This window comes from Leucoraja erinacea, chromosome 32 (genome assembly GCF_028641065.1).
Source record: "Leucoraja erinacea ecotype New England chromosome 32, Leri_hhj_1, whole genome shotgun sequence".
In the NCBI taxonomy this organism is placed as follows: Eukaryota; Metazoa; Chordata; class Chondrichthyes; order Rajiformes; family Rajidae; genus Leucoraja; species Leucoraja erinaceus.
In genome coordinates, this window is record NC_073408.1 from 19374466 (window position 1) to 19395104 (window position 20639).

The 20639-nt window shown below is 41.2% G+C and overlaps 1 protein-coding gene across 2 annotated transcripts in view; it reads right to left on the reverse strand.

Annotated features, from left to right (window-relative positions):
* Positions 1 to 267: 267 nt before the first annotated feature.
* pde9ab (phosphodiesterase 9ab) overlaps positions 268 to 20639 on the reverse strand; it is a 56935-nt gene continuing 36563 nt past the window's right edge. For both annotated transcript variants that reach the window (XM_055660839.1, XM_055660840.1), the window contains exons 11-19: positions 19204 to 19308; positions 16768 to 16850; positions 14107 to 14263; positions 12765 to 12878; positions 12269 to 12373; positions 9788 to 9916; positions 8091 to 8186; positions 3473 to 3528; positions 268 to 1591 (exon numbers count right to left, since the gene is read on the reverse strand). In XM_055660839.1, coding sequence (XP_055516814.1) covers positions 3481 to 3528; positions 8091 to 8186; positions 9788 to 9916; positions 12269 to 12373; positions 12765 to 12878; positions 14107 to 14263; positions 16768 to 16850; positions 19204 to 19308 — 837 coding nt within the window. In that variant the 3' untranslated portion in view covers positions 268 to 1591; positions 3473 to 3480. The remainder of the gene's footprint in view (positions 1592 to 3472; positions 3529 to 8090; positions 8187 to 9787; positions 9917 to 12268; positions 12374 to 12764; positions 12879 to 14106; positions 14264 to 16767; positions 16851 to 19203; positions 19309 to 20639) is intronic.

Here is a 20639-nt window from a genome sequence, read left to right on the forward strand (position 1 = left end):
GATATGGACAAGAAGGCTTGTAGAAAAAACCCATGCAATACTGGACCACAGGAGGGAGGGTGGGGGTGGTGGCTATTATTGCCAATTGTTTGCTATAACGAGGGGGGGTAAACCGAAGGCCGGGAGGGAAGAAGAAATGCGTCGTTGAGAGTGGGGGGTGGGGAAATTAAACAAGCAGGAATTCATTTATTCATTGGGGGGGGGGGGGCACAGAGCCCGCGGCCCCACATGCAGTGCACCAAGAACGGGTCCGATACACATGCAGTCTTCGTGCTGCTCACTCTCGCCGCTCACACAACTGGAAGCTCGCTAAGTTGACGTCAGCGCACTGGCTAACTAGTGGAAGTGGGGGTGCGGTGCAAGGGGAGTCTTGGTCCATTGCAACCGAAATCCGCTATGTAGCGGTCTGTTATCACAAGATTTACTGTAACGGTTTTTCCATTACTCCCCTTCCTCACATCAGCTGAGAGTGGACTGTAATGTGGGTGTCTGTTTTATAGAAGGTGCAGTATGAATTATAGTGATGCCTGTGTTCAGAACAAGACATTTTGTGCTTTTAGAACATCATTTATTGTGTTACTTTCTACAACAATGTCCTGGGAACAAATGCCTGTCATATCTAAGATCAAAACAAAACTACTGTAAATATATCAACATTAATTCCATCTGTACCGATCAGCTCAAAAATCTTTGAATTGCAGGAACTATCAATAAATTAAGTATTGGTTTAGGGAGTGTATTAATGAATGTAATATTTAGAAGTTGAGCAGCTAGTTTCACTGTGCTATGTTTTCAATGCAGGTGGTAGAGAAAATGGGCTCTTTACTTGCTGTGTTTAAAGTTATCAAGTGATTCTGTCTCTCAGAAATGAGAAAGACATTGCAAACATTTAATGGTGTTGTCAAACAAATTATCGCTGGAGTCTGAATCCTAATCAGACTGAACAAGGGTCCCGTCCCGAAACGTCCCCCATCCGTGTTCTCCAGGGATGCCGCCTGACCCGCTGAGTTACTGCAGCATTTTGTGTCTTTTTCAGACCATCTCTAAAGTTGAAGAAGGGCCCTGACCCAACCATTGCCTATCCATGTTCTCCTGAGATGCTACCCGTCCCGCTGAGTTACTCCAGCACTCAGTGTCTTCTCCTGGAGTTTGAATAACTGTTGTTGTATGTTAGATTTGGGGAAAGGGACTGGACCAGATAGATTCAAGACCAGATATAGTACCAGGCAAGGGACTATTTGTTATGAATATTTAACTTGTGGAAAAGTTGTTTGAATTCTTCCACTATGTGTTTCCAGTGTTAAAAAAGAGAGCAAAAATTTGAGCAACACAATCTGACGAGTCAGCACAGTTAAAAAGATATGAGGGCTCTAAAATGTACAGTGCAAAAGTAATTACATGCTTCAAACAGTGAAAACATAGATGCTGTTTGCTGAAACAACTTGAGATCAGACTCTGATGCACTGTCCATGGAGGTTAAGGGCAGATTGACATAACTTCACTCCACATGATAGATTATACACCATTGGCAGCCAACGTTTTCTTCAAGTCAAAAGCTGTGGGTCCAAAGCCGTATTTGTGGGTTGTACACCTATAAAGGAGAATGTTTAAAAAAACTATTTAGCTTTGGATAATTGAAACAAGAAAACAACCCCATTTTAGTTCTGTTTACTTTCCTTCGCTAATTCCCTGTGTTGAAGGACCTCAATATTTTCAATGGTCTTGGTTCAGTTGGTGCTAACCAGCTTCTGGGCATTTGTCCAATGACCAGACCCAATTATGGTGTCACAGAGTAAATGGAGCAGGGCATTCATCTGTGAGAGTGTCAAGAGCCAAATCTGGCCAATATTATGACCCCATAAGACATAGGAGCAGAATTAGGCCATGTCTGATCTATTTTTACACTTTAACCCCATTCTACTGCCTTCTCCCCGTATCCTTTGGTGTCCTTATTTGGGTGATGTTAAATATTTGTTCAAAGCAATTATGCCCACCAGGGGGCACTGGTTCTTGATCAGGACTCCGTCCAGGCTGATGTATTTCTCACACCACTGCAGGGACTTTCTAGCCAATACAATATAATACCATTCTAGGAAGATTAAGTAACAGGATCCTATCTATACCCAAGACCTTCCCTACTGCACAAAATTACCCTGGTATTGTGCATTTTGTAAATCTAGTAACAGAGTTCCAGGAAGACAACATATTTATTTCCTTGGGACCTGACTGTATATTTGTGAAGAATACATTTCCAAAGCTTTTTGGACAAATTATAGGGATAATTGTTAAAATATTAACACTATAAAGTGTATCTAGACCCTCAGCTCGATAGAATTAATAGCTGCTACTGAAGCCAATGCTGAACCTGGGAGTGTATTGCAAAGTCCAATATTCTGCCCATCTGGTATTGATTCATTGTCTTGAAGATGGGGGGGGGGGGGGGGGGTCAAAGAAAGAGCGTTCATGTCATGGCCCTATTTTCACCAATCTTTCCACCACCACGCACAAGAAGCGCAAGACGGACACCATTGTGTGCAGATGCCAAAAAGTGTGTTCAGCTCTGGCTGAATAAACTCTAATCTTGTGTGTGGACTCGATAAGAAGAAGATCTTGAAGATTGACAAAACAGCTGGAGTAACTCAGCGGGTCATCTCTGGAGAAAAAGAATAGGTGACGTTTTGACTCTGAATCCTTCTCCAGACTGCAATCTGAAGACGGCTGACCGCAGTCTGAAGAAGGGACAACCCAAAACATCACCGATTCCTTTTCACCGAAGATGCTGCCTGACCCACTGAGTTACTCCAGCATTTTATGTCTATCTGCAGTATAAACCAGCATCTGCAGTTCCTTCCTACGCTCCAAAGACGTACAGGTATGTAGGTAAATTGACTTGGTAAATGTAATCATGGTCCCTAGTGTGTGTAGGATAGTGTTAATATGTGGGGATCGCTGGTTGGCGCGGACCCGGTGGCCCAAAGGGCCTGTTCCCATGCTGTATCTCTAAACTAAACTGTTCATTATCTTAGGTACACAAAAATGCTGGAGAAACTCAGCGGGTGCAGCAGCATCTATGGAGCGAAGGAAATAGGTGAAGTTTCGGGCCGAAACCCTTCTTCAGACCTTGTTCATTATCTTGTTGGTATTACTATTAATTCACATCTTTATTACTCATGCTATTTCTCTTTATTTGTGAAGATCAAACGGTGAAGAGCAATTATCTCATCCCTTATCGACAAATCTTCTCTCATCAATCAAGATGAGAGTCCTTTTCTGGTTAGCAGACCATTTCTGGTTCCATCCATCATAAATGATTCTCATAATACCAATAATTGTTACAGACTGATTCATAACAATTGTAAATGCAAAACTTTGTTTCAAATACCATAATACAACAAAAGTATTTAAACTAATATCATCTCATGCTTTCCGATTGATATGTATCAGAACTCCAGGATCGTAGAAATCTACTTACTATGACATTTAGTTCTTCTTCCATCCAAGGGGAATATTTTCAGTTTTCTTCCGCAACTTTTAAAGTTAAACAAAGAAAAGTTATTGTAGTAATTGGCATGCAAATACTTGAATGTAATAAATCAAGCATTGAAACATTTATTTAACTTTACATTGTAAAGTTAAATAAGGGAAGAGGATAACATTCTAGACATCCCGATGAAACTAATGCCGAATCAAAGAGGGAAGCAACAGAAGTAATCTATCTGAAATGAAGCAAAAGACTTCACCAACGCATGGCAAATCTCAAGGGTGTAATGGAAGTAGCTTTGAGTGTATTTGAAATACTCGGGTTATAAACTTTCCAAGTTGTCTTGATTTGAGAACAATTCATTTTTTGTTTGAAAATCTTATGTCACCCTTCAGTTTGGGAAAGATAATGGAGAAAAATTGGGTTATTATGTACAATTTAGCCAGAAATCTACAGTCAGGATATTACTTGGATCCATAATTATGGGTAGGTATGCTGACCACTGGACAATTTTCAGAGAGCAATAATGGAATTGTGAAGAGGAGATTGTGGAAAAGCTGACCGAATATTCTGAGGTGACGTCAAATGTAATGGAAAATGGGACTTGACAAGATATTGTTTTATGAACGTTTAGCCACAGGGGACTTCTGGAAGCCAACATCTTTCACAAGAAACCATCGGCTTCAGAATTAAAGGCAGATTATTAAGATGGTTAGGGCATTTGCTGAGGGTGGAAAAAAGGAAGCAGGAATAATGAGCAGGTATTCTAACTGACAGGTGTGACTATTGGTATCCAGTCAAATCACTATTGCAACATCGATGATTTGCCACATGTATTCATGATTTGGTGGGTTAGGTCGCTGTGAATACCAGTGACACAAAGCTGGCCAGTATTGGAATCAATGATGGAATTACCAAGAGATACTAATAGAACTTTGAACAGAGAACAGTGCAGCACAGAAACAGGCCCACAGTGTCTGTGCCGAACATGATGTCAAGTTAAACAAATCTCCTCGGCCTGCATATGACCCATATTCCTCCATGCACTGCTCATCTTTACTCTCAAGCCTTTCTTGACGTCACCTAAGGGAAGGCTATATGTATGTACTAGACTAAGTGGGACCCGTTGGGTCCCATGTTCACACGGGAGGGCTGGTCCCCCGACTCAATATTCCACCTCTCCACCAATTCCAATATTGGTGGCCAGTGGGGGGGGCTTTCTGGAGTGCTGGTATGGGTTCTTGGGGTGGCAGCTCAGTCCCTCAAGCCTGATCTGCTAGCAGCTCACTCACGGCTGGTGGGCTGGCAGTTGACGCATGACTATTCCTTGAAATTCCATTTCAAGCAAGTCCACCAAATTCAAATCCATGTTACTACCATTTCAAGCAGGGTTCAAGGCCACCAAATTCAAGTGCAGTTTCATACCACTTCAAGCTGGATCCAAGGCCACTAAATATAAGTGCAGTTTCATACCACTTTCAGCAGGGTGCAAGGCCACCAAATTCAGTGCAGTTTTATTCCACTTCAAGCAGGGTCCAAGGCCACCAAATTCAAATGCAGCTTCATACCATTTTATGCAGGGTGAAACCACCATAAAACACCAAACTCACAGTTCAGTAGACATTCAGTGGGTTCAGTTGATTCACAGCTCAGACAGAGTCATGACCTCTCCCTCCCCCATCATGCAGAGACCGAGCCACACCCACATTTCCGGGTTTTATAACCCCTCCCCCTCCCACCGGAAAAGATGTGGCTTTCAGGGCGTGATTGACAGGAGAGAGATTCTTAAACATTTTTTAAATTCTCGGCACCTGCTCAGCGGAGGGGAGACTGAGTAAGATGGCCAAAAATCACAGCCGTAAGTGTAGCGTTTTATCTAAAATCAATATACAGTGCAAACAGGAAATGCATTTGCAGTAGAGTCTTTTAACTTTTAACCAAAGCACCCAAGCCGCCATTTGCAGTAAGTAGTGCCTTTCAACCTCAAGCCAAAGCACCCAAGCCACCATTTGCAGTAAGTAGTGCCTTTCAACTTCAAGCCAAAGCACCCAAGCCACCATTTGCAGGAAGTAATGCCTTTCAACTTCAAGCCAAAGCACAGAAACAACCATTTGCAGGCAGTGCCTATTTACTTCAAACAAACCATTTTTTCATTTTCAAACCACATTAAGGGTACTCACAGTTGTATAGACATTTGTTCAGTGTTATTCAGAGCTCAGAGAGACGTGACCCTTGGCTTCATCCATCTTGCAGAGAGTGAGTGAGGCACACCATTTCCTGGTTTTATAGTCCCTCCCCCTCCCTCCAGCAGGTGCAGCAGAGAGAATGGTGATTTTTTTAAACTTCAAGCCAAAGCTCCCAAGCCACCATTTGCAGTAAGTAGTGCCTTTTGAACTTTAAACCAAAGCTCCCAAGGCACCATTTGCTGTAAATAGTGCATTTCAACCTCAAGCCAAAGCACCCAAGCCACCATTTGCAGTAAGTAGTGCCTTTCAACTTCATGCCACCATTTGCAGTAAGTAGTGCCTTTCAACCTCAAGCCAAAGCACCCAAGCCATCATTTGCAGTAAGAAGTGCCTTTCAACTTCAAGCCAAATCACCCGCCACCATTTGCAGTAAGTAGTGCCTTTCAACTTCAAAGCCAAATTTGCACCCAACTTCAAGCCAATGCACCCATGCCACCATTTGCAGTAAGTAGTGCCTTTCAATTTCAAGCAAAGCACCTAAGCCACCATTTGCAGTAAGTAATGCCTTTCAACTTCAAGCCAAAGCATCCAAGCCATCATTTGCAGTAAGTAGTGCCTTTCAACTTCAAGCCAAAGCACCCAAGCCACCATGTGCAGTAAGTAGTGCCTTTCAACTTCAAGCAAAACACCCAAGCCACCATTTGCAGTAAGTAGTACCTTTCAACTTCAAACCAAAGCTCCCAAGCCACCATTTGCAGTAAGTAGTGCCTTTCAACTTCAAACCAAAACACTAAAGCCACCATTTGCAGTAAGTAGTGCCTTTCAACTTCAAGCCAAAGCTCCCACGCCACCATTTGCAGTAAGTAGTGCCTTTCAACTTCAAACCAAAGCTCCCAAGCCACCATTTGCAGTAAGTAGTGCCTTTCAACTTCAAGCCAAAGCACCCAAAACAACCATTTGCGTGCAGTGCATTTTTACTTCTAAAAAAAACATATTTTCATTTTCGAACCACATTAATGGTAATCACAGTTGTGTAGACATTTGTTCAGTGTCATTCAGAGCTCAGAGAGACGTGACCCATGGCTTCATCCATCTTGCAGAGAGTGAGTGAGGCACACCACTTCTTGGTTTTATAGTCCCTCCCCCTCCCTCCAGCAGGGGCAGCAGAGAGAATGGTGAATTTTTAAAAAACATTAATATCTCTCTGATTTGTCATCGATGGGAAAAATCCTCAGCACTCGTAAGGCGGACGGGGGCACTGGGCGAGGTGGCCAAAAATGACAGCCGTAGGTGGCGGCTTTCTGTTGGAAATCGCAGCAAAGTAGGCTAAAAGCGGTCAAGATCAGAGATTTAGTAATATAGATTTATGTATGTACTTAATCTATGAACCAATGTTGTATAACATTAGTACCTCCAATGTACCACCAATGTAAAGCATGTTGGTCAACGAGAGTTGTTTTTTAAATGTGCTATAGAAATAAAAGTGACTTGACTTGACTTATCCATATGCATATTTAAAAGCCTCTAAAATGTCACTTTTGTATCTGTCTACACTGCCACCCTGGCAGTGCGTTGTGGATATCCACCAATCTCTGTGCAAAAAAACTTGCACCATACATCCGTAAAACTTTGCCTCCATCAACTTAATATGCTCTATAGACTTTGATATTTCCACCCTGGGATAAACATTCAGCCTGTATTTATACCTCTCATGATTTTATATATTTCTATCAGGCCTTCCCTCAGCCTCCATCATTTTAGATAAAGCAATATAAGTATGTCCAACCTCTTCTTATGGCAAACACCTTATCCAGGCAGCATCTGATAAACCTCTTCTCACATGGGACTAGAGTCATAGAGTGATATAGTGTGGACACAGGCCCCTCGGCCCAACTAGCCCACACCGGCCAACATGTCCCAGCTACACTACTCCCACTGCTCACTTTTGGTCCATGTCCCTCCAAACCTGTCCTATCCACAAAGGACTAGGATTGCTCTTTGAAAGGAGCATCAGAAACAAAATCTACAATTTGAATTACTTACATGGTGGCACGGTGGCGCAGCAGTAGAGCAGCTGCCTTCCAGCACCAGAGACCCTGGTTCGATCCTGACTACGGGTGCTATCTTGTACACTCTCCGCATGGCCGCATGGGTTTTCTCTGGGTGCTCCAGTTTCCTCCCACACTCCACAGGTTTGAAGCTTAATTGGCTTGGTTAAATTGTCCCTAGCGTGTGTAGGATAGTGTTAGTGTGCGGGGATCACTGGTCAGCGTGGACTCGGTGGGCCAAAGGGTCTGTTTCCATGCTGAATCTCTGAACCAAACTAAACTACATATGTAACTGGTGCAGAGAAAAAGTCAGTTGTGGAGTTCAGATTGCAATGTATTTTCAATAACTACAAATCAGTGTCTGTATCCATTTACCTCGTTCATAACATCATCAATCTGCTTCAGCTCCTCGTAACGATCCCTGGAATCTCGCAGTGGCTGTACTGTAGCTTCTTCAATCTGTGGGAATAACTAGTAGCAGAATATACAATGATTAGTGCAATGTAATTCACATTATAAGTGTGGTAAAGTGACCAGTAATGGTCACACAGCCATTATAAAGTAATGCATGCCAAGTAATTTAAGCTATTGACTTCCAAAGATAATTGAAAGTATTTTTCCTTTCCTCTTATATTGTATCATCTATTATTACACATTTGTAATGCTGATTAAATTTATTTTGCCCAATCTTTAAAACATGCACACCTCTGCAGTTTACATTCCATCATCCCCTCCTCATACCATGCTCATCAACCCCACACCCTTCATGATACAGAGCCTTCAGAGATACAAGCAACACTCATGCCAGAAATTGCCAGTCATACTCTGGGGTGAAGCAAATGGCTCAGAAATGGGCATTATTGGGTCTAATTTGCATAAAGTACATTTTTTTAAATCTTTGCACTAAAATAAACAGAGCTACTTGATTTAATTTCTTGACCAATATTGAACATTTAAGGGAATCATTTATCCAATTTTTGATATTTTTATGCAATGTATCCCCATCTACCAAGATTTTTGGTAGAATTACCCAGATTTCCTAATCTCAGCTTTTACTTGCCATAGACGAAGGGTAAAATTTAAAAGCTTATGATTCATGAACTGGACATTCCAACGTCCCTTAAAGAAGATTTGATACAAAGTCAGAATTGCAGGCGATTCTTCACAACTTTAGCACAAATTTAGCGATTGCTTCCAGCATCGTGCAGTATTGTGGAAGAATTCAGAAGATCTCCAGAGTAGAGTAGAGAAGGATGTGCGATAGTTCGATCGTGAGATAAAAATACATTTTTCCAGATTTGATGTTACATGGTTTGAATAAATACTTTGACTGGAAGGAGTTTAATACATTTTCTTTAACAGTGAGTGCCCATGACATCTATTCATGTAACCAACACCAACAATTGCCTAGTTAGTAGTTTGAATATGCGTAAATGCAACTTTTTGAATGGCCATTGTGATATTGTCCAGATTTTCTGTTGTAACTCAAATCCTCAAAATACAATGTAAGTGGCCAGAAACAGACTCGTTGTAGAAATAAGGAACTGCAGATGATGGTTCACACAAAAGGACACAAAATGCTGGAATAACTTAGCACGTCAGGCCATATCTCTGGAGAACATGGAATAGGTGACGTTTCGGGTCAGGATCTTTATTCAGAAACGGAAAAGAAACAGTCTGCTTATTGCAAACTACCCAACCAAAAGAGAAGAATAAAACTTGTGGAAATTCAACAGAGCTATCTTTGGGTTGATTAGAACAAAATTGCAGTTCCCCAATAATTGATTGATGTAGGGGGTTTAGATATTGGTTCCCATTCCAGTCTGATAGGATGTACCAGCTGAAATAAGGTTGGTTAGTTTTAATCTAGTTGGAGGGAGGCCAACAGCAATAATGATTTGTACTCTGCTGGCAACCCTACACTCAGAATGGGCTGTATGAGAAATAGACAAATATCAAATGACTGTAGCTTAACTCACCTGGAAATACTGCTGAGTGGCAAAAATAAATTGCCATCCATCTCCCATCTTGATGAAGGTGAGAGAGACTTTTGTATTTATTATTTAGCTTACCTTCATTAGCGTTTCAAATGTTGGTATGAGGACGAACTTGATGAAACCAATCTGGGCTGTGGGCTTGGTGACCTTATCCCGATCCATGAATGGGGCAACTGGGAGACCTTCAGATTTCTCTCTGTCACTCTGCAGTGAAACGCCAGTGACAATATTACACATGCTTTCAGAGAGAAGTTACGGTAAGACGATCTCAAGACAGGTTTTAATGCAGTTAATTTTAAATACAAAGCCGACTATAAGCTTTTTACCCTCAAACCAACTAAACTTTGATCTAAACCAAAACTGGCTAACCCATAACAATCTAAACATAATTGGGTTTGAATCTTAGTTTAGGATAGAACCTTAATATAAGCTCTAAATTGACAAAACACAACCCTTCACTTTAACTGCATGTATGTTTCAGAGCCAAAGGAGACCTTCAAACAAGGCAAAAGATCACCAGCTCCATGAATTTTAACCAAACCTCACATCAATCTAAAAAATACTAACGAGTTTTGATTAACTTTTAGAGAAAGATGCCAAAAATGCATTCCTAGAAGAGACAACTAGCACACTAAGTAAATACTGTATTGTAATTGGAACTCATCATTCCAAGGGAAATGGTGCAGAAGAATGATAATTTGTTGTTAAATACATCCAGATGTGATTGGAAGAGGGAGAATGGGAAGAAATTCAGATGGAGGATAAACATCAGGATGGCTTCTTTCTTTCCTATCAATTTCATTTAAAATCAGAAAAATAATGGATTGGACAAAGTGATGTGCTCTCCCAGAGATATTCCAAAGATGTTAGCTGAATGTAATTTACAAAGTTAAAGGAAAAGGCTGAAAGGAAAGATTTGTTGATTGAAAGATACAGCAGGGAAATAGGCTATTCAGCCCACTGAGTCCACCCCAACCACCGATCACTTATCCACACTAGTTTTATTTTACCCCACTTTTGGATCCACACACAAGGGCTAATTAACCTACACTCCCAGCTTTGGGATGTGGGAGTACCTGGAGGAAACCCACGCAGTCACAAGGAGCAAGTGCAAATTCAACACTGACAGCATCAGAGGTCAGGGTTAAACCCAGGTCTCCAACACTGGAGCAAAATGGCGGCGGCGCGGGCACACCGCGACGCCCTGTGTCTCCCTAGAATGGGAAAAATAGCAACAAATGCATTTCGTTGTCTCTGTACTGTACACTGACAATGACAATTAAAATTGAATCTGAATCTGAATCTGAATCTGAACACTGTGTGACAGTAGCTCTACCAGCTGTGCCACTGTTCCGCCTTGTTATGTCTGAAGTATATGGAAGGAAGTGTTAGATTATGAATGGACACAAGTGCTGGGCTATGAATTTATCAACAAGGTTTTGAGATTTTATAGCCAACTTACAAGAAATTCTACACTTGTTGCTTTACCTCCCCCCTCGACTCCATTCAAGGACCCAAACAGTCGTTCCAGGTGTAGCAGAGGTTCACCTGCACCTCCTCCAACCTCATCTATTGCATCCGTTGCTCTAGATGTCAGCTGATCTACATCGGTGAGACCAAGCGTAGGCTTGGTGATCGTTTCGCCAAACACCTCCGCTCGGTTCGCAATAACCAACCTGATCTCCCGGTGGCTCAGCACTTCAACTTCCCTTCCCATTCCGAATCCGACCTTTCTGTCCTGGGCCTCCTCCATGGCCAAAGTGAGCACCACCGGAAATTGGAGGAGCAGCACCTCATATTTCGCCTGGGAAGTTTATGCCCCAGTGGCATGAACATTGACTTATCCAATTTCCGGTAGTCCTTATTGTCTCCCCTTCTCAGCTGTCCCTCAGCCCTCTGGCTCCTCCTCTTCTTTCTTTCTTCTTCCCGCCCCCCCCCCGCCCCCACCCTACATCAGTCTGAAGAAGGGTTTTGGCCCGAAACATTGCCATTTCCTTCGCTCCATAGATGCTGCCGCACCCGCTGAGTTTCACCAGCACTTTTGTCCACCCTCGATTTTTCAGCATTTGCAGTTCCTTCTTAAACAGATACATTTAGAAACTATCTTTTAGGTAAAGCAAAGCATGATAAGTGTAAGGAGCAACATGCTAGATGAGGCAGTAAAAAACAAAAACAGAGGCTGAAAGACAGGCAGACATTACAACAAGAGGCAACTAGGAAAAGGAGGATGTTCAGTGAGATAGAATGTAGAACATATTACAGCACAGGAATGAGCCCTTCGGCCCATAATGTCTATGCCAAACATGATGCCAAGTTAAACAAATCTCTACTGCCTGCATGTGATCCATATCTCTCAATTCCCTGCATAATCCATGCATCGATCTAAAAACCTCTTAAATGGCAATATTCTATCCTGGCATTGCCACCCCTGGCAGAGCATTCCAGGAACCACAACCCACTGCATACTCCTTATCATTGCCCTGTGAGTGTGATGATGGGCTTTCTACTTGACCCACACCATAATGTGCCTTGATGATGCTACTAAATGTCATTTACCTGTGTGAAGTACTCTTCAAGCAAGCAGTCAACCCAAGGGTCTGCCACCTCTGTTGGCCGCACTTCATTGGAAATATCGCAGCATTTAATAAGGAGCATTTTCAGCTGCGGAAAGAAGAGAGGGACATTTTGTACAGGTTAATATTTACATTTCTGCATTGTCACAACTATGAGTTCAACAGTCTTCTGCCTCAACTTTCAGCTCACTTTAAAACACAATTTTTTAGATTCGAGGCACCAAATTTTTAAGCACCATCAATCCTCGCTTAATACTATGAGGTCTTGCAGCAGATCAATGAAAAATGTTTGCTGATAATGACACCGTGCCTTTATATTATTTTGAGAATGTCACAATTGAAGTTTGATATTTTTGTAGCATATAAATTGTAGCTGTTTTATAGCAGTAGTAAAAATGAAGACAATTCTATGCCAATAACTCTCAATTTACAAGCTTAAAAAGTCCATAATTGCTCTGAAGTTTGTTTATTTTACTTACACTAATTTTATGTTCTTCATTCGAGAAATCAAAAGTTTCAACCTTTGGCTTGAACTTATCCAGTATCTCTCCGTGCCGAGCCATGTCAGTTGCTAGAATAAGTGTAATAATTCCCTTTAAGGAAGAAAGAACAGTCAGGGAGTTAAAAAGTGAATAAAGACAAGATTTCATTAAACCAAACTTAGATTTAATCTAGAACAGCAGTATGTTGAACTATCTCAATGTATGTTTTATTGTTCAGTGTCACAAACAATAAAAAATGGGATAATGCAGAAAACAAATTTAGATTAAAAGACAACAGTGAATGTGTATTGGATAAGTAATGAAAAAGTCATGAAATAAAATCCAGATGCATAGAAAAGGATTGAATGATAAATATTCTATAAAGAATGAAAAAAGGACACAATGTAACTCAGTGAGTGGGTCACCCCAGGCAGCATCTCTGGAGAACATAGATAGGTGATGTTTCAGGTCGGGAACCACTTCTGACTGAAGAAGGATCCCAAGCCGAAACGTTACCTATCCATGTTCTAGAGAGATGTGCTGCCTGCAACACTGCGTTACTCCAGCACTTTGTGTTTTATTAGTATCTCTGCAGTTCCTTATTTCGACATCTTAAATAAGATCAATACTCTTTACATTGTTTAGGAAGGAACTTCTGAAAAAGAGTCTCGACCCAAAAAGTCACCTATTTCTTCTCTCCAGAGATGCTGCCTGTCCTACTGAGTTACTCCAGCATTTTGTGTCTATCCACTGTTTACATTGTTCCAGAAGAGGTCCCACCATTACCCAAGATAACTAAAGCACAACAGGCTTTTAGGCTAGTAATTTAAAAAAAAATAACATTCTATAACATTATTTGTACCTCTATTCTGCTTGTTATGCCAGCAGATTCAAGCTTAGCACATCAAACATTTCCTTATTAGATAACCCACCCATTCCAGGTATTAGTTTACTAAACATATTGTGAATCTTTCCCAACATATTAACATCCTTCCTTAAATAAGACCAAAAAAAGGCACGAAGGGCTGGAGTAACTCAGCAGGACAGGCAGCATTCCAGGTGACATTTCGGGTCACGACCCCCCTTCAGACTGAACCCAAAATGTCACCTATTCGTATTCTCCAGAGATCTGTCTGTGACGTTGTTACTCCAGCACTTTGTGGGATTTTTTTGTAAATCAGCATCTGCAGTTACTAATTCAATGTAAAGAAAGAATTTGAGTGCATAGAGCCAAAACTGGAAAATGACATTAGATCATAAAGATTTACAAGAAGTTAGCCTATTGTTTCATCTTTATTCATCGATTGATACCGTATCACTAATTACTGTGATCTCTGACCTGTCTGATCTGTTTAAAGGCATCCAGATTCACATTGGCGAAGATGTTACATTCGGGCTGGGAAAGAATCTGGAAGGCGACAGCACAGTGATGATTCTCCAGTGGGGAAATGTCATTGTATCGGACAGCAAGGTCAGTGCGGGCGTTGATCTGATACCTGCACAGTATTTGGAACACAGATACCAACGTCACTTAAGGTTTCACCATTAATGTACAAGTCATGCCACAGACACAGGCCATGCTGTCATCTGTTCCTGAGATACATTTCTAAATGCATTCATAAGTAGATTTGATACGACAATATTCAAGAAGCTGCCTGATTGATAGTCACCGATCTATAACTATACACTCACCTCTAGTGAGACTGAGCAGGTTCCTTGAACATATGAAGGAACTGCAGATGCTGGGTTAAACCTAAGATAGACACAAAGATGGACACAAACATGTCCAAGACACCTCACACGCCCTTCGGCTCTTCAATGACTTCCATTTTCCAGGCCCCCAATCCCTCATCTTTACTATGGATCTTCAGTCACTCTACACCTCCATCCCCCACCAGGAAGGTCTAAAAGTCATCCCCCACCAGGAAGGTCTAAAAGTCCTCGACCGCAGAACCAGCCAATTTCCCTCTACCAACACTTTCCTCCGTCTAGCAGAGCTGTTCTTTATCCTCAACAACTTCTCCTTCGACTCCTCCCACCTCCTCCAAATCCGAGGCACTCGCATGGGCCCCAGCTATGCCTGCCCCTTTGTAGGGTATGTCGAATAATCACTATTCCAGGTGTACACTGGCCCTATCCCCAAACTCTACCTCCGCTACATTGAAAACTGCATCAGTGCTACCTTCTACACCAATGCAGAACACACTGGCTTCATTAACTCTACTACTAATTTCCATCCTACACTCAAATTCACTTGGACCATCTCCTCCGACGTCTCCCTACCATTTCTTGATCTCACCTGTCCCTATACCTGCCCTCCCCAGGTACTTTCCCCTGCAACCGCAGGAGAAAACCTGTCCCTATACCTTCCCCCTCGACTCCGTCCAAGGACCCCAACCATCTTATTAGATGAGGCAGAGGTTCTACTGTATCCGCTGTTCCAGGTGTGGACTCCTGTATATCGGCGAGAGCAAACGCAGGCTCGGCGATTGTTTCGCTGAATATCTCCGCTCAATCCACTTGAAACTTATCTGATCTCCCAGTTACTGGACACTTTAACTCCCCCTCCTATTCCCATATTGACCTTTCTGTCCCGGGCCTCCTTCATTGTCAGAGTGAGGCCCAGCGCAAATTGGAGGAACAGCACCTCATATTTCGCTTGGGTAGTCTACACCCCAGCAGTATGAACATTGAATCTTTAACTTCAAGTAACCCTTGCTTTTCCTCTCTCTCCATCACTTCCCCTTCCCAGTTCTCCGACCAGTTTTACTGTCTCCGACTACATTTTGTCCCTGTTTGCTTTGTTGTTACGTTCTCCCAGCTAACAATGATTTATTCTACTTTTTCCTTTATCTCCATTCCCTTTTGCCCTGTTTTCACACCTTCACACTTCCTTATCTATCTATCACCCTCCCCCTGACGTCAGTCTGAAGAAGGGTCTCGACCCGAATAGTCACCCATTCCTTCTCTCCAGAGATGCTGCCTGTCCCGCTGAGTTACTCCAGTATTATGTGTCTATCGCAAGATATATTTTGTTTTGTTTATTGTCACCAGATACAGTGAAAAGCTTTGTTTGCGTGCTATCCAGTCAGCAGAGATACATATTTTTATATACATATTTTATACACATATATTTTTAGGCTGGAAAGGTTGACAAAAAAAATCATCATAGATTCGTGGGATGGGTGGCTGAATTACAAGTAGAGATTTAATAGAACTTCAATTACTCCGTAGACTATTTCTATCTTAAACTAGGAACAATTTAACATAAGAATAATAGTATTAATAATAATAATAATAATAATAAACTTTGTAACGGATTCGAGGTCCAGACAAGGGGCAACATTACATAAAAATGCATTGCATATTAAAAAATATCATAAACTACATATAAAATCTTAGTATATCACATACTAATAATTATAATTAACCTACAAACCTACCCATCTTTGGATTGTTGGGGAAAACTGGAGCATCCAGAGAAAACCCAAGCAGTCACAGGGAGAAGTGTAAACTCCGTACAGACAGCACCCGTAGTTAGGAACAAACCTGGGTCTCTGGCGCTGTAAGGCAGCAACTCTACCGCTGCGCCACTGTGCCGCCCAATTTAATATTCTTAGATATCAATAATTAATTTTATTGCAGGCATGTGAAATTCCTTTAAGCTGTTGGCTTATTGAATGGCAGCGTACACTCAAAGAGCTCAATAACCAACTGCAGCTATTTCTAAAATCAACATTGTTTAATCCAGATATATTGTTGCACAGTATATTAAATCTCACAGTTCAACATGTAGCCAAACTGTTGAATCTAAGAGCTTCAGTGTCTACAACACCATGTTAAATCTATACAACTCTTTGCAGAGTTTACTATTCCATGATTACATTTCCCAGTGTACCGTGGAACATAGTTCTCAATATAACGCAGTTGGTCAATTTTCCTCACGTTGAATCCCTATTGAAATAGCTCACCAGTAGTTACAGAATACATTCAAACTCACGCATTGTTGTAGCCAGGGTGATCCAGATCATGACAAATAGCTCCAGTCATTAAAATCACCAGATCTGTTGGAGTCACTCTCTCCTGTTCACATGCAGTAAGAACAAGGTTAACACAATTACTGGATAGCATAGACATTTAGATGGTTATTCTATCTCTTCAGGAGGCATGGCACATGGTCTGAAGATAGCTTATATCTGAACTCATATGAACAGCAGAATAAATGCAACGACTGGTGGGTTTTCATTCAAAGCAGTGGCAACAAGACTGATGCAAAGGAATTAGTGCACGGTTGCACACACAAAGTATTGAGTAAACATGTTATCATGCATGTGTGTGTGTAGTTGTACAGCTACTCAAAAGCTCTATCCACGACTTGGTTTCTGAATGCAATTCTCTTTAACATTTATCATAAAATCCCTTTATATCAATATATCAGACAGGCTAAAGATTGCCCCCCACAGAACAAAATGGCAATAGTTCTGATCAAAAGATAAATTGGTAAACATTGTTCTATAATTGACTCAGGAAGACACAGGTAATAGATTTTGTTGTTTGAAGGGTAGACAAGGATTAAATAAAGCTTGTTGATGTGCCATTCTTGAAAGAGCCTTCATAAGGCAAGGCTCCATGTTACATTGTTAGATTAATGAATGGTTCCAGGAGCACAGCTTTGGCTGGATGGTTGTGCCAATTCTTCTGATCGACAAAGAAAAAGGCTCTTATTCCCAGTTGAGACTATTGATATTATCTAAAGTTTACAATCTAAGGCAGTGATGCACAACCTGGGGCAATGGCAAATTTCAGGGAAGCCACAGATAATTTTGGGGATTTAGGGGGCCACAGGTTCAATGAAGGGGGGGCCACAGAGCTACAGGCCACAGAGTTGCCTCCTAAATTTCAGTTCTAATAAATTTAAATCTATGTAGAAGTTGAAATATTTTTTATGTTTGTGAATAGTATAAAAAAGAATATATGTGCAATTAATAGACAATGATATTTTTATGGAAGGTATTATAATATTGAAGTACCTTTTTTCCGCTAATAATGTCAGGGGGGACCACAGAAAAATTAAAAGATCCCAAGGGGGCCATGAGCTAAAAAAGGTTGGGAACCACTGATCTTCTTTGTCTTGAAGAAAAAGAGAAAATAGTGCAAACATTGCAAGTCAGACAGCATTTGTGTAAAGGTGATCTTCCTGAAACATTAACTTTGTTTCTCTTTCCACAGATGCTCACTGACCTACTGAGAGTTTCTGTGATTGTTATTTACAGTATTTCAGTTTCACAGCTTCCGCAAGTTTATGTTTTTCAACCTTTTCTAATTTTAGTTTAGTGTTTTGGTTTAGAGGTAGAGTATGGAAACGGGCCTTTAGGCCCACTGAGTCCACAAAAAAAACATCGGTCACCCGTTCACACTAGTTCCATGTTATCCCACTTCCTCATCCACTCCCAGCACAGAGGCAAATTAACCTACCAACCCGCACATCTCCGGGATGTGGAAGGAAACCAGTGCACCCAGAGGAAACCTACGTGGTCACAGTGAGAATGTATAAACTGCACAAAGTCAGAATCGAACCTGGGTCTCGAGTACTATGAGGCAGTCGATCTATCAGTTGTGCCATTGTGTTGACCACATCTAAATAGAAGTTGCTGCTTTGCTAGAAATTGTTGAATCAGAACGGCGGGAACAATTTGTTCAATTAGTGCATGTGATTTTTATTGTTTGCGTGTAGTCAATTTTAATCGTTAAAGGGCCTGTCCCACTTTCACGACCTAATTCACGATGTTTTTTACTCGTGGACATTTTTCATCAGGTTAGAAACCCCCCCCGACCTGCTTGATGCCACGAGTAACTACGATTAGCATCACAACCTGCTAGGACCTACCTAGGACCTCCTACGACCTCGTGACGACCCTGCTGCGAGTATGAGTAAACTCGGCAGAAGTCGTGAATTAGGTCGTGAAAGTGGGACAGGCCCTTTAGGCATCCTATAAGAGTTTAGTCTTCACAGAAACTTTCCCCTATTTTGCTGCATCTAACCCCTTAAACATATCCTTCCAGACCTTACTTCTTTTTATGGTTTTTTTCTTCCCCCAAAAAAATCAATTTTCTTCCTTCAACCACTTTTCAACCATTCATTTGGTAAGTATGTTTGTTATGAATTTCTTATCATGTTAATTGGTAACTATAATCTATGTTTGTTTTACTTCACCATGTCCGCTACTCCATTTGAATCTCTTAATGGGAAGTGAGTTAGATGTAAATGTTCCGATTCTAATTGTTGGCAGATGCAAAAGGTGATTGTATTCATTGCATCACCAGCACAAGTACATCCAACCAACAGCCTCCTCTTTTCAAACATGTGGCCATAGGGGCGACTGTTGGGTGGATGTACTTGTGCTGGAACGCAGGCTAGTTGGCAATCTCCACTCACCTGTAACTCACACAGATGGATCATACCGTACATCATCTGAGTCACACAGAAGCAGTGTCGGAAGTTGTGGAATGGGTTGTTTCTGTAGTTCTCCTGAATGCTGAGCTGGATATACAATATAAAACCAGCCCAATTAATACAAGTGAAACTCATAAACAAGTCACAACCTTTCAAACGGAATTGGAGCAAATTAGTTGGAGCTGTCATCACAGTCTTAGAATGAGGCTACCAGTTTAAGACTGAAATGAGGAAGAATTTCATGCCTCATAGGGAATTTTTTGCCCCTGTAAGATATGAAGGCTGAACCCTTGAATATATTCAAATCTGTGAGGATTGGATTTTAGTAAGTCAAGAAATCAAAGATTATGAGGAGAGGAAAATTAACCTGAGGAAATTGAGATGAGCCACTATCTTATTGAATGGGGACCTGATGCCTACATCTGTTCCTATCCCTTATAGTTTTATCATTCATTGTGAGGTAGTTGGATTAAATGGACAGTTCTTTCAAAGAAAAGGCAGAAGCGCAAAGGCTGAAGAGTTGCAATTCTAAACAATGTGATTCTAAAAGAAGTCTTGTTCAAAATGCTATGGCCCAGAAATTCAATGGCACAATTATTCTTTTTAGCATTGTGTGAATGCAAATCAATATTTTTCAGTCAAATACAATAATAGCATCTTCTGGATCATTTCACTTCACTCTAAGAATTTGGCTGGGCAGTGTTTCTTACCATTGCATCGAATGACATCACTCATTTAAGTGTTTTCAAGTGAAATTAAGTCCCATTGTTGCAACCAGCATTTGTTGTTGAACACTCAACACAACCCTGCCTGTGAATGTGGTCTGTAGCTTCATTAGCTAAAGGGCCATTCTCGCTATCGGTCTCAGGACCCTTCCTCTGACCAATGTTGGCCCAGGTTATGAGATGATAAAAATAAACGTGGGGCCTCCTTGAACAAACCATATAATTTAAGTAAGTAAGTAAGTTTATTGGCCAAGTATTCACATACAAGGAATTTGCCTTGGTGCTCCACCCACAAGTAACAACATGACATACAGTGACAGTTACGATGACTCAGAAAACACTAAACATTAATAATAATAAAACATTAATGATAAAACACCATTGATCAAGCATGTGAACCAACAAAATACCAGATCAAAGGGAGGCTACAGATTTTTGGCGGTTGAGTAACAACAGCAATTTATCTACAGCAAGCGGGCAAATCATTCCTTCATAATAATTTTCACCATTAAATGTAATGCAGAATATTGCAGAACTTCCTGTGTGAGATTCTTACAACAGCTCCAGAATTTTGAACTTCAGGTATGTCTCAATGTTCTGACAAACTGTCTTTGACCAGTGTTATTATCTCTGTTCCTCTCCCGTCAGATGCTGCCTGACCTGCTGAATATTTGCAGCATTTTCGATTTTTAT